General features: G+C 40.3%; 1 protein-coding gene across 1 annotated transcript in view; it reads left to right on the forward strand.

Moving 5' to 3' along the window:
* Positions 1 to 14,310, forward strand: part of NUFIP1 (nuclear FMR1 interacting protein 1) — a 21,275-nt gene extending 6,965 nt beyond the window's left edge. The window contains exons 6-11 of the mRNA XM_056491728.1: positions 2,667 to 2,759; positions 6,390 to 6,652; positions 8,170 to 8,298; positions 9,143 to 9,372; positions 11,876 to 12,116; positions 13,778 to 14,310. Coding sequence (XP_056347703.1) covers positions 2,667 to 2,759; positions 6,390 to 6,652; positions 8,170 to 8,298; positions 9,143 to 9,372; positions 11,876 to 12,116; positions 13,778 to 13,791 — 970 coding nt within the window. The 3' untranslated portion in view covers positions 13,792 to 14,310. The remainder of the gene's footprint in view (positions 1 to 2,666; positions 2,760 to 6,389; positions 6,653 to 8,169; positions 8,299 to 9,142; positions 9,373 to 11,875; positions 12,117 to 13,777) is intronic.
* Positions 14,311 to 14,575: the final 265 nt, after the last annotated feature.

Genomic DNA, 14,575 nt, shown 5'->3' on the forward strand with positions numbered 1-14,575 from the left:
TTGCTCACAGTGCTGATCCTATTAAAATGATGAACTTGTATAGCTCTTGACTCAGGAATTCATTGTGTAAACTGCTATAGAAGCAGGTCTCTTTTCTGTTAGATGTTGGCAAAGCTCTGTTTCTTCACTGCTCACTAAGAGCTGCTTTACTCCAATGTTTATGAGAGCAAGATAAAGTGTGCTGGCCTATAAAAAAAAATGCATGGCTCTGGCTAGTGTGCTCGTTTATTGGGAAAAAAAATTGTTCACAAAGACACACGTGTTATTGATTATGCTCAGTGTCACTGTTCCCTGTCTCTCGAAGCTTTAGGGTGTCCTTTACCTGCATGTCTCACTTTGTTGGGGTATATTTAATATACTCATCTTAGCCTGAAAAGCAGTTTTCTGATATTATCAATTTATTTTGAAAAACTGTGGATTGTAGAAGTGTGTACAGTTGGAAATTGCAGCTACTATGAAAGAGGGCTGCCTTCTCAGGCTGTTCTGGCTTTATGAAGTCTGCTGTACCAGGCCATCACATCCTGGTTTAACTCCCTTTTGCTTAGGTTTGTAAAGCCCTGTGGGGCCTGATGAAGCTGCTTGTATTCAAGCTCTGACAAGTTGTATGCAAGGCATAAGTGCTGGGGTACTTCTACTTCAGTGATGTTTATAGGTAACATTTTAGGAACATCATTTTCTTAGGAGAGGAGGAGGGCTTGCCAGGGTGCAAATCCAAGTCAGCTCTTGGGATTTCAGCATATAGCCTTTTATGTGGAGATATGAGGTAAAGGCAGTGAGTAAAATGCCATTTAACATTTGAGAAGAGGTGGAGAAAATAAACACAGCCACTACAGATGCCTTCAGATGTGCTTCTGCAGGCATACTGGGACTTGTGACTTGAGCTCTCGCCAGCTGTCAGTTACTGCCTGTGTCAGCTGGAAGGCTGGTTTAGGAGGAATCTGTCAGTCTTGGCAGTAAAGGGAACTGAAAGCTTGGTGCAGTCCATTACGGTGGCTTGTGGAGGGAGTGGTAACTCACAGGAATGAAAGTGGGAGGCATTCATGTCTCAAATCGTGTTGCAAGAGCATGTCTGAATATGTCCTTCATCAGCATAAGTGCTGGAGCACTTGAAGACTTCTTTGCTCTAGTATTTAGGGTCTTCCCTTATATTTAAAACACACCCCACACCCCCTGCAATCTACAATAAGCTTGGGGATTTTTTGAGCATACCTACTTGTTTGATAGCTTGTTATCCTCCTGGGAGGCTTTGTGTTTGAAGGAAAGCACCTTCTCCTAGAACAGTGGAGCACGGGGGTCTTTGTCAATGCAAAGCTTTTGAGATTAAAGAGTTCATTGCACGTTTGCTGTGTGCTGGGAGTGTTGTAACATGGATGAACAAATCTAACTAACAGGGAAGAGTGGAGGTAAAACATCACATCCCTGTGCTCTTTTGTGCTGTATGGCAGATTTCTGGGAGAAATCCAAAGAAAATAGATGTTGACAGCTCATGTTCAAATCCTCTTAAAGGAGACAAGTTCTGCAGTGTGTTTAGGTTTGTCTTGTAGAAAATGCTTCTCTTTTTCCCTTGGTATGTGGTTGAAGCTGTCTTGAATCACTGTGACACTTAGCATTCATGCTGTAATATGGGGGAAATGCATGTGATAAGATTAAATATTTAAAGAAAGATACATGTCTTTTTTGATAGCTATTTTTAGTGATAAGCTGTTCTACATTTCTCTTTACTCCATTTTAATAGACATAAAATATTTATACTTTGTGTATTTATCCAGAAGCTGGGGAAGTGTGTGCATGTGTTTTTCATTTACCACCTTTGTCTCAAAGCACTGGCATTTAGCTAACTAATGTTTGCAGAGCAAGTGGTGTAGCCATTTTTGGGCTTTAATGGTAAAAAGCCTGCTGCTCAGGCTTTGTATGTTAGAACCAGTGAGGCATTTGTCTGGAGGGGAGGATGGATGTTAAGGGAAGTGGGGAATGGAAGAGACAGGATGGTTTGGGAGATGGTTTTAACAGTAGATTTCATCTGCATGATCTGGCAATTTTTCTTGAACCTGGAATTAAAAAGGGGCAGTAATTCTGGTGAACTTGGGGTCAGTGTGCAAGCACAGTGCTGAATATTGCTTGGGAAGGAACTTGTATGCTTTTCCCTGTCACATTAGAAGAATCTTGTGCACCCAGAAGCTGTTCACATAACCTTTTTTTTTTTTAAAGTTTACAAGAACTCAGCAGTTAGTTTGCTAAAGGCATGTCATTCAAATAATCCAGTTGAAGCTCCATAGGAATAAAATAGGAGGACTAACTCATGCTGTTATGTGTTGGGCAAATAGAGGGTCCATGACTATAACCAAACTGTCTGTACCTTGTTTGATGGTTTGATAAATCTAAGAATGCTAATGTGATAGATTTTTAAAATTTTTTTGTTTGTTTTTGGTTTTTGTTTTGTTTTGTTTTGTTTGGTCTTGTTCATTGTGTCTGGATATGTAAGCATAAATGCACTCAGGTTTCTTTTCCTCACTAATGCCTTTTTAGGAAAGAAACAGCCTGTTAAACTTCCTTGAAATTTTTTAAAAATCTGTAATGTTTATAGAGGAAGCTGGTTTAGTAAAGGGGGAATTGAGAAACTACAGTGGATCCTTTAAGAGCCAGTGAAACTATTTTTTTTCTTCTAGAAATTTTCCTACGTTGGCAAACATTGAAAAGAAGAAGGAAATGCAGGTGCAGAAGGAGGAAAGGGGAGAAGTGCTGACTACCCAGCAGTTTGGGTAAGTGTTTTGAACCAGGCTTGTTGCTTTCCTCCCACTGAGTTCAGAAGTATGCTCTGTTACTGTGGGATCCCAGCATTTTCTGCTTCCACTGTATACAGAATCTGGCTGCCCTTTAAGAGAGGACAGGCCTTTGACAAACTGCTGATATAATATTCCTTTGTTTACTTCATATTGCTCCAAAGTCCATTTCAGTTAAATGAAACTATAACTACACTAAAAATGTGGAATTCTGGCTGGTTTGAGAGCCACTTTCTAGTGGCTGTTCATTAGATCAGCATAACCTTGGTCTCTGAAAAAGTAGTAATGGGGACAAAAGTCATGCAACATAATGATTCCACATGGATTAATCCTTTATTTCCTGAAAATGGCCAACAGAGATTTTATTCTTACTCTCTCTCCTTTCTGATGATCAATCAATAGTCAAGTGAAGAGGGGAAAAAAATCAAGATGATGGAGGGTAGGAGAAAAAAGCAGCACTACTTAAGTTATAATGAAAACTATATGAAAATAAAATTAAATCTGTCTTCTACCATTTCTCTGAGCTAGTACTTGCTTATCTTGGATTTTTATCTTTTCTCTGCCTTATAAATTATTTTCCAGCATGGTTTTGTTCTTCTCTCTCAGTTAGGTGGAACCAGCTAACTTCATTGGCTCTGCTTTAGGACCTGTGGGAGGATGGTTTAAAAAAAACAAAAAAAGGGTTATAATGAGCCACACTCCTAAAACATCACTTGTTTAAACTAAAATGACTGGGCTGGAAAGCAGGAGCAGACTCAATCCTAAATGCCATTTTCTGCTGCATGGAAGTGAAGCTGGGATTTGCCTAACTTCTTGTATTGGGGATGAGAGCAAGCAAAACAAAACTTGCACCATGGTAAAATAGTTGAGCTAATGCAGAATAAGAAGTTAGTGTAATTTGTTAAATGTGGACAATGCAAATCACCTTGTTGCAGCATGTGCTTCAGAAGATCCAGCACTTACCTGCCCCCACCCAACCAGTTACCTTTCATGACTGAAAGAAAACATTTATAGAAGGCTGAAATAAAAGTTCCTTCTAAGGATATAAAATTGCAGGAGTGTTTTGCACCCCAGGAACCAAACCCGGGCGTTGAAACTAAAGCTGTAAACATACATGATATTATCTTTGGAGATTCTTAGGAGCAAAGGTGGATTTTCTTTGTCACAGTAACAAACTGTTTGATGTCTACAGATTTTATTTGCTAACTTTTGTGGCCCTAAGTCAGATGCATCAAGTATTTTTAAATGTCCATCAGCAATACCATGCTATTACATTTGTTAGTAGCTTTATATCTGGAAAACTGTTTGGAAAAAGAAAGCCCTCAAAACTGCAGGTTGTTTACTTCTGCATAGAAATTTTTTATTCTAGTTGATTCTACAAATCTCTTCTTTTTCTCCCCTCCCTCCCCTAAGCTGGTGTAGTAGCACTCTAGACTTGGTGAAATGTCCATAAGCTGTCATTTCTGCTTTGTTTATCAGCAGTAAAGATTCTGGAATTGGTGCTTATCTGGCAAATTTACTGATGTGTGAGGAAAAAATAGAATACAGCTTGTTCCCTGCAAGCTGTACTATTAAAGCAAATACCTAAGTAAGATTTAGGAAGGATTAGATGCTTAACACTTCCAAGGTGCTTTCCATTTGTGGTTCTCTGAAGTGCTTTGCACCTCCTAAGACTCAGCATCCCTGCATGTGAGATCAGAGATGCAGAAGGACTGCTTTGGAAGCCTGTCTGTTGTCTCACAACACCTGAGTAATAGTGCACAGCTCTCCATACCCTCTGAGTGGAGAATGAGGAGCAGGATATCTTCCAGGAGGGAATGGCAGAAGGCAGATACCAGGCTGATGTTTGCTGAGACATGTTTTTGACCTTGAGGTTTCTTTCAGGGTGTTTGAGGTCCCAGAGAATTTAGAAATATGTTTTTAACCCTGGGTCAAGGACAACAGCTTTAATTGAGACTGTATTTACCCAATACCTTCTAGGTTGTACAGCATGCTGAATTTAGAGTGTGGTTGTACAAATTCAGAAACACAGTTTTCTCTGTTGTTGGAGTTGAATCATAGGACACAATATTAGCCTTCTTTTGTGGATTAGGGACTGATGCACAGGAAGGCAGTGGTTTGCCACTTGTGCCACAGGAGCACTGTGGTGGGTGATGCCATCAGGGATGAGCTATCAGTGTTAGACACTGTAGTGAAATGACTGAGGAATGAAATTAAATAGGTTTTGTTGTCATATAAAGTCGTTTTGAGTGCTATGACAGGCCTTGTTCTCTTCTCAAGAAGGACTTGGTAAGGCCAGAAAAGCATGGAAGAGAGGAATGCTGTTAATGGGAGCATTTCTGAACAAGCAAAGTAGTGGGTTACTTGGAAGGGCTGTGTGATGGAGGCCTAGAAAAATTGCATAAGTAGAAGAGGTGAATATACACTGTTTCTCCAGAAAGATGGGGAGCTAAATGACTTGTTTAGACCTCAGAATGAAGACACACAAAAACAAGTCCCTTGTCACAAAATATTAGCACCTTGTCTCAAGATTTCAGGGATGCCAGACACGAGCACAGCATCCCACATCATGAGGCATGTGGTTGACTAGGGATAATAGGACCTCAGCCATGCTCTAGGTGAGGCTGAGGCAGGGAGGATCAGAGCCAACCATGGGGCTCATTCAGGACAGGACATCTTGTGTAGTTTTTGCTGTTGTAATGTACTGATGGTTAGTTACGGTCTTGTAATTAAGTTGATGAATTAAGTTGATGCTTCTCAGAAATAAATATTTTCAGGAAGCTTCAGTTGTTCATTCTATATTTGCTTTTCTCTCTTGGTCACATTTATTCTTGTATCTATAGAATTCAACCAGAGTTTATTAAGCTTTCCAGGTATTTTCCTATCAACATGTGTTTATAGGATAACCTGGAAGATAATGTAACCATGAAAGATAAGTGGAACCAGCATGCTGTGCTCTTTCTGTATTTCAGGACCTGCTCTTTTATTTCAGGTTTTAAAAAAATGCATTATCCTGATGGACATTTCTTTTATTCCTTTTCCTTGGAATGGAATAGATGAATGGCATGTTAGTTGGAGGCAGGAGTAGGTAGTCATTGCAGCTGATGGAGCCAGATGGCTGAATGGATTTGGTGCAGCAAGATGCGTCTCAGGGCTGTAACTGGAAAAAAGAGACTTCAGCAGTAAAATAATGTTTACAGTAGATGCTTTCCATTTAACTTTGTGTTGCTAGTGTTTTGAATTGCTTTAATGCTCAAGTGAGTAGAGTATTTGTTGACTTTGTCTGAAATGAAAATGCCATGTCCTCACTCTGCAGGTTCTTGAGGAACTTTCTTAGCCCATGTACCCTTAGCCTTGCTGAAAAATAAAAAGTAAGAGTAATGAACTTAAAACTGTTCATTCAGTTTCCAGCTTTGTCCCATTGCCCTGCCTGAGATGAGGTATGACTGATTTTATGGCCTGCCACCTCGTGTTAGCTGAGCTGGTGTAAGTCCTGGCATCATTCTGTGTTGCTGAACCTTAAACAAGGGCCTGAGCCATTTGGTTACATCAGTTGTTTTTATTCTCATAGCTTATCATCTGTATGAGCTTTCTGCTTCTATTCTCCAGCAAAATGAAGGGGATGTGGAAACCTCCAGAAAATGGAGAGGCTCTTGGGCATCAGCGAAGACAAAGAAGAAAACAGTGGCGTCCATTCTGGAAGAAATTTAGAAAAAATGGCAGCAATTATCATGAACATGGAACTCAAAATGAAGCCAATGGACCAGAAAACAGCACATGTGAAAAGGAACATGAAAAGCAAAATGCTTTGGCAGGCCAAGCATATGAGAAAGATGTGGACCCTCTTGGTCTTCTGGCAAATGGAGATGTTGGTAAGATGAAGACACTTGGAGAAGTTTTATTTTAAATAGTTGTTTTAAGTTTAGACACTGAGACTTTGTGCTTGCTAGTCACCATTTTAAAGTCTGGCATGAAGTTTGTGTGCAGCATTACATGTTCTGATATAAATACTGTGCAGTAGTCTAGAGGCCATGCAGCACCAACTTAGGTTGCTAAATTAACATGTGAAATAAGAAAATATTTATAAAACCAGAAGAAGAATGAAGTACTTCAACAGCCAAATTATTTTAAATGACTGTTAAATATCCTTTTGTGGTTTTGAAAGCAACAGTATTTAGAAAGTGAAAACAAATGGAGTTCCTTGTACGAGTTAAGTGAATTAGTTAAAATGTCAGTATTTTACTTTTAATTCAGTTCTTTGCTGTATTCTTATTCTTGATATTCTCCATATGTGTGTGTTCTCTGAAGTATTGCTGCTTAGTTTTTTGGGTTTGGATTTTTGTTGTTTTTTGTTTTTTTGTCAGCATGTCTTGTTTCCTCATGCTGGCAGCAATATAAATTCTTCAGATCTAACTATTTATAATATAGTCAGCAGTGATGCAGTACTCCTAGAATATGGCATGTAAACTGACTTATACTCTGGCTATTTTTAGCAACAAGGGTAGAATACATTCCCTGGATGAGTTCTTCCTCTTGAAAACATAATCTTCAATTAGTGAGAACAAGAACTCAGCATCCCTATGCAATTTGTTTATTCCATTAATCTTTGCGTGTTGGGAAACTTAAGTATGCTTAAATATATCTGTATTTCCCTGCAGCATCTGTGTTTTACTTAATGATAAAAGGTCTAATTATGCCAAAGTACAGCTAGTGACTTCTGGTATAGTAGGTAGAAAAGGAATGTAGTACTTGCTTATTACACATTATTAAAGCTAGTTGCAACTTTTTATACAACTGAGAAATATAACCAGAACAAATAATAACTAACACAATATAACAAGGTAGAATTAAAAAAAAAAAAAAGACCAGCCCAAATCCATTATTCTACTGTATAGGCACATCTTTTTGATTCTCCCTTTTTTTTTTTTTTTTTAATTTTTTTTTTTTAATTCCTTCTGATTGGCTTCTAAATCCTTCTCCTCCATCTCAGAACTCCAACTTCTCCTCCATCTCAGTTTAGCAAGACTTCGAAACATATTATGAAATCCTCTCTCTTTACCTACACTTGATAACAAAACCTATAATTTAACTTATAATTGTATTTGGTATGCAAAGGAGGAAGCAGAAGGCTCAGGCTTGTGCTCAGAAAACTTTTTGTTTCAGTAGTTTTGCTGGCAGGGCTATAAACTCCAAACTGGTGGAGGCACCAGTTTGCCACCACCTATCTGTGGAGGGCAGGCAGGTGTGGGGGGGTTTCTATCACTCCACAGCACTGGGCAGTGGTGCCCAACATCAGGTGTGTGTGGTGCTGAGACAGGGATTTAGCAGCAGGGCTGGCTCTTGGCAGGATTGTTGGGAAAAATCCCTCTTGCCTTTTGTTTCTCTGCAGAATCTGACAAGGATGAGGCAGCTGAGGAAGACGGGAGACTGGGAATGACAGTTGTCCCCAGGCAGGTGACCTCTGCCCTTAGCGCACTGTCGGTCAACTACGGCAGTGCATCCGACAGCGAGCCCGAAGGTGAGTAGAAACAACCTCTGCTCTTCTACCCCCCTTCTGTCCTGTGTCACACTGCAGTCTGGGGACTGCAAGCAGGACTGTGGCTTGTTTTGCTGCCCTTTTCTCAGCAGCATGTCCTGGGTTGAGAGAGGAGGCATAAAATGTCTTTGATTAGGTTGTGTGTCATCAAATTTCCCAAGCCTTTTCTCCCCTAGTTGGGGGAAAATAAGGAACCTGTTTTTGGTCTTGCTTCAAATCATGTTTGTATAGTGCCAGGAAAAAGCTGTTATTGTCACTCCATGAACTAATTTCCATGTCCTTAAGGGCTTTTTCCATAGAAGGCTGCTGGGTGTTGCAGTAGTACTTGAACTCTCTGTTGGATTTTGGGCTTCTCTGAGTGTATGCATCAATGTGTTGCTGTAAATATTTATTATGCCTTACTTGCCCTGGGTGATCTACCCAAAGTTAGAGAGCATCTACCAGATAGTGAATTGAACCTGGGCATCCTCTGCCCTAACTGTATTATGATTTTCTTAGCAGCCAAATTTGCAGCAAACTATAATGTGAAAATATAAATCTACCTCTTAATTGATAAGAAGGCAGAGGTTTGAAAATCTCAATTACTCCTTTTATTTTTCTTTTTGTGCTGTAGAATTGAAATACCTTGTTTTCCTTTCTGTGAATGTTTGGAGATTATTCTTTGTATTTAAAATGAAAACCCTCCCTTCCTCCAAGTAAACCTTGAATATCTTCACATCAGGTTGTGTGAGCAGGAATAGTACTAATGAACTGCCAGTGCATGGGGATATGAGCATGTTGAAGAGGCTTTTAAGTTTGAGATGAAAGTGTGTTCTTTTTCTTTAAGAATTCCCTGTCAAGACTGCAACAAAAGCTGAGAGAAACCAGGCTGTGCTCAGAAATACGCCTCAAACTACTGCTGCTCCTCAGAGTGAGAAACCAAATCCGCAGCGCCCGGAGTGTGCAGGCAGGGCGCTGAGGAGCTCCAATCCGCACGCGCGCGCCCGAGAGCCCGCCAAGCGCGGCAGGACAGCATCGCCTCGCCTTCCCAAGCGCCGCCCAACCCTGCTGGAAATGGTGAGAGGCTACAATACTGCCTCCTGTGCGAGGGTAGAACTGTTTGTCAGTGTTTCTCCCCTTCCCTGCAGGAAGTTAGAGCAGTCTGTTAGCTCAGGGCCTGGCTTAGCAATAGTAAAGTGAGCATTTCACTTGGAGAAGGTGAAGATGCTTTAAAAGACAAATAGGAATAGCCTGGCATGCATTCAGGTAATGACTGGCTTTGGTAAGCAGGAGATGACAACTGAATCATGTGTCTGAAATGAGCTACACAAGGCAAAAACCCTTGGTTCCTCTCTCTTCCCTCCCCTGTGGCAGTATCCAGTAGGTTTTATTTGTGTGTAATCCCAGCAGCCATCTTTGCTGTTCAGCCACCTTCCTTTGCTGGAGGAGCACACAGTTCTTTTTGCACATTCAAAGAGGTCTTGTTGAAAGTGTGTTGGTGACTTAAACTACAGAGTGGTGTTGAGCTGCAGCCTGCGTGCAGAAGGGTTTCTTCTCTAGGCATGTTTAGATCAATCTGAGGAAGGGACAGCACCTTGAAGAGCAGCAGTTTGGTGTCTCAGAAGGGTAGAAAGAGGTTTGTAAGGGTATTCCCAGTAGCAGTGCAAAGCAGCCCATTTGGCTTTCTTTAGACAGCTCTGACAAAACCTTGGAGCATTTATTGGATTTGTTACTAAAAAGTACTACCCTTGTGATTCTATAAATAGCATAAAGCTCTTCTGTCAAGGGAAAACTTGCAGTGTGCAGAAAAAGGGACAAAGCAGGGTGCCACTGACATCAGAGCTCTGAAATAGCACAGAGTGTTTCAGCAAGAGATACCTGATAAGGTACATCCCAAGCTGCAGATGTGGGAGAAATCCCTCAGCAGTCTTTTTAGCACATAGTACAATTTCTGCCAAGAATTAAAGTTCCTAGTGACTGGAAAGGAAGTGTTTGTCCTTTGTGTAGCTCCCAAAGCATGCACTTGCCTTTATCACTTGCTCTTCAAAGTTGTTGGTGATCAAAGCAGTGACGACTCTGGAAGAAAGTCAGATGAAGTCCCACATGCTGAGAGAAGCTGGCAGTACACAGGAAACCTGAGTTGAAGCTTGCCAGTATAGTCCATTTTTAAATTGCATTTTAGTGAGTTGTTTTTGCCTTTTCAAATTGCTCAGAGTTATTTTTAAAGAATGTGTGTTGTGGCTGTGAATCACAGAGGAGGGCCTGAGGTTTGCAGGTAGGCTTCTGCTGTCATTAGAAATGGTCAGTGTGTGAAAACCTTGAGAAGGGAGCAAGGTTGAAATTTTACAAAATGGATCCAGAAAGTGGATTAGAATGCTAAAAAAAGGTTGTATCAATGAAATGATGCTCTTAGAAAAGAAGGAAAGGGTGGTAGAAGAATAGTTGCAGGAATCTCTCGGCAGTCATTCAGCAGTGAGCTTGGGCACTACTAAAACATGTTTATTGTGGACATGCAAACACTAATATGCATTTAGTCATTCTCTATGCTGACAAAATCAAATGTTTGTGTACTGTCACTCCACTGATAACCATCCCCGCATTAAAAAATTAAATAGAAAAGTTCTTGATAGGGTTTTGATAGGATTGCTGCAGCCCAACTGAGCCCTAATTCCATTTGGGAATTCACTAGTTTCTCCCAGTCAAACAGAGACCTTCACGTGCTGTCCCTTGTCTGCCCTGAAATACATCTCCTGTTCAGATGGAAGGTTCCTGAAGGCTCATTTTAGGTGTCAGCTGCTTGTAATACCTCTTAGCAATTGATCTAAGTAGAAATATTCAGACTTAAAAGTGGCTGGTTAAACCACTATTGAAACTTGTAACAACAAAAAAGCTTAGTGGTGACATTGCAAGCCAGACTTAGCAAAATCTCCTGCAATGGGTAATACAGCTCTCCTGCAAATGATCAGGTACTTACAGATTTAGCAACTTGGCCCAGATTTTGTGTTTGTTCATACTCTAGTTCTGCTGACACTCGCAATGAAAAAGGTTCATTCAGCTCTCTGGCTGATAGGTTTCTTTTCCCTACTACCAAAATGAACTTCAATGAGATTAAAGTTGATGAGGGAGGCCTCTAGCACTTTGATTAAGCTATTAGAATTAGGTTGGTGTATGTATTATAGCCCAAACGAGTTAGTGCTGTTTAATTCATGGTCTGGTACCTGGTGAAAGATGCCCTTTCCTTGTATTTATCTTTTACTTGTAAGGGGTTTAAACTAAAAATGCATGGGATATTAAATTGCAGATATACTATAACTCAGAAAGTGTGAAAAATGATAATAGACTTGCTACCCTGACATACTGGAAGGCATGGCCTGCTATTATAGTTCATGGTATGAGAACAGCATTGTCTCTGGTACAGCAGTCTCCAGCCCCTTGTGTCCAGGACCTGTGTGAGAGAGCAACTGTTTAACTTGAAAGATGCTGGAAATGACTGAGTAGATCAGTATATCTTGCTATGCTAGTATCAGCTACAGAGCAATAGAGGAAATGTGCATCATCTTCTCTTTTTTTTAATTTCCAGTTACTGGCCCAGGACATCCGACACGAAAGGAATGTGATTTTGCAGTGTGTTCGATACCTCATCAGAAATAACATGTTTGGACTTCATCTTAAAACAGAACCACAGGCTGAAGCAGAAACTGAACAGTCCTCTCCTCCTGCAGCAGAGCCTTCTATGGACAAACCCAATGAATCTAATTGTTCCTGTAGCTCTGACCTTCAGTTGGAAGGAGGACAAGAAGATGCATTATTAATAGCCCAGGGTGAGAAAGAACCTGTGGATCAGACTTCACAGATGGCTCAGTTGGCAGATGAGGACACCTGGGAAACCCCATCAATTCAGTGTGAAGGAGCACCATAGAGGATGTCTGTTATGGACAGCAAAGCAAAGGCTCACATTTTCTACCCAACTGATGCTTTTTGAAAGACATCAGTGTAACAAAAAATCATTAAAGTACATACTGAGAGCTGTTAAAACCACTTTCCTCACGTGTTCTGCCCTAGGTGGCCATTTCCTTGGAAAACATGTCCAGTAATTCCATTTCCACATGGCACAAAGGCAGCAGTGGCACAGAATATGACCTTACCTAGAGTAGGTGCAGATCCCTGCTCTAGAGCTTCAGAGTTCTGAGTATCTTACCTTCTTACGAAACATGTGGGAGTCCATCCCCTGAGCCAAGTAGATAGTTCTTCCTCATGTGAAGTCATGGTCTGGTGTGTGTGGAGTATCTTGGGTGTCCGAAAGTATTTCAGTGTAGTTTCAAAATGGCAGTTCAGTGCACACATTGTTTTACTTCAGCTGTTACAAGATATATCCAATATAAACACAATATGTCCAGTGTAAAATATGGAAGATATAACTGACCTGGTTCAAAAAGTACTGTTCGTTCCAAGAGCCTCTTCCACCCTGAATTAAGTTGTTAACTGAGCAGAGAAATGGAAACAGGGGTGCAGGTTGTATTTATTTAACAAACAAACAAATAAATAAATAAACTATAACTGCTTGCATCAGTGCTGGGTTGCTTGTTGACCTAAAGTACCCAATATTGAGCTTTAACTGCTGTTACAGTTATTCCTGACAAATTAACTCCTGAAGCAAGCCCTCAATATCATGATCAAAGTTTAGAAAGCCTACCAAGAGTTACTAGTTACTTTTGCATATACTTTGGAAATTTATTGGTTGGCCTTCTGGAACAATGCCTTGGTACCTTGTTACAATGCTCCTTCAGCATCCAGTGATTGGTTTTTTTCATGGGTCTGTGCATACATCCATAGTGTTTTGAGCTCTAAAAAAGAAGCATCAACCAAGGTTTAGAAACAAATTTAGTCTTTTGATTATATTGTGCATTTGTTTGCCAGAATGCTTCTTGTCAAGGGCAGGTGTTAGTTTGTCACATTGACACTGAAAACACGCCACAAAAATAATCTATTCTCAAAACCTCCACTGCAGGATCTGCTCTTTGTCTTCTAGTTATGGTTAAATGTTGAGTTAACTCTCAGGGACTGGCTTTATTTTCTTTTTCTTTGGTAGAAAGTCTGGCCTTCCATTCTGCCATCTGAAATAGGGGGACTCACATGTTTTTTTTTTTATTGCTTAGTAGCTGTATTTTCTTTCCTTTAGTTCCTTAACTTGTGCCACAGATCTCATTTGTGAAGTATAGGAAGCAAGAAGTAGTTGAAAATTCTGTCCTGCTGCTCTGCTATTTATAACTACCACTGCATATTGTGTTTGTAATGCACTGTCTAAATTTATGGAATTATATAAATACGAACACCCTTGTAAAAGTTGTGTGTCTCAAGGATATATGTGCAGAATAGAAGCAGTGATCATAAACATTTATATTTCCAAGGCAGATGATTCATTCTTCCCATGATGATCTCACGAGCCATCTCAATCTCACTGACTTGCCTCTGGCTCTTACAGTTTTACTGCAATGAAAACACCAATGAAGAACACTCAGCCAAGGAGATCTGGCACTCCAGCAGAACCTGGTTTCAAAGTGGAGTGGTACCAGTGCTGTTGAAAGCATGAGTAACAGCTGCAGGAAAAGAAATGGATGTCTTGAATTTACTGTTAAATTGCACTTTAAACAACCCTGTGTCCTGTCAAGGTAATGGCAGAACTTTCTTTGACTACTCTTTCACCTTGTGTTTAAAAAGACAGAACTTTACCTTGAATTCTTTATACTGTTGTCATTATGACTTAAGAATATTAAACTTTCACACAAAATGAAAAACTTTGTCAGAAAAAAATTATTTTAAAAAGTGTATTTCATATAGATAGAAGGAGATCTGTACATGGCATAAACCAGAAGTTTAACCTAGGACTTGTTGCATACATGAAGAACTGCTATTTTTCTCATAACAAGGCTTTTCTGTCGACTCATATAGCAGCCATGTGGAGACAGACACTGCAGTGATGTCAAACCCTGAATAGCAGTCTTGGTCAATGGTAGGAGGTCTCTGTCCCTTCCTCTCTCCCAGTTTTCTTTTCCTGTTCTTCCAGACTTCACATACCCCTTGCTGCTCATCAAGGATGTGCTTTCTTAGTACTTTGGATTCAGCCTTTGTATAGGAAAGGTGCCATAATGACCTTCTCTGGTACTGTCAAATGCCTGCAGGCTTTTCTGGTCCCTGCAGTTTATCTGCTCTGAGTTAGCAGAGGTGGGTTTTGTTCACTGGAATAAAATACCTCTCTGTGTCTGTAAGAAGAGCCTGTTGT

The sequence above is a fragment of the Oenanthe melanoleuca genome, chromosome 1 (assembly GCF_029582105.1).
Source record: "Oenanthe melanoleuca isolate GR-GAL-2019-014 chromosome 1, OMel1.0, whole genome shotgun sequence".
Lineage (NCBI taxonomy): Eukaryota > Metazoa > Chordata > Aves > Passeriformes > Muscicapidae > Oenanthe > Oenanthe melanoleuca.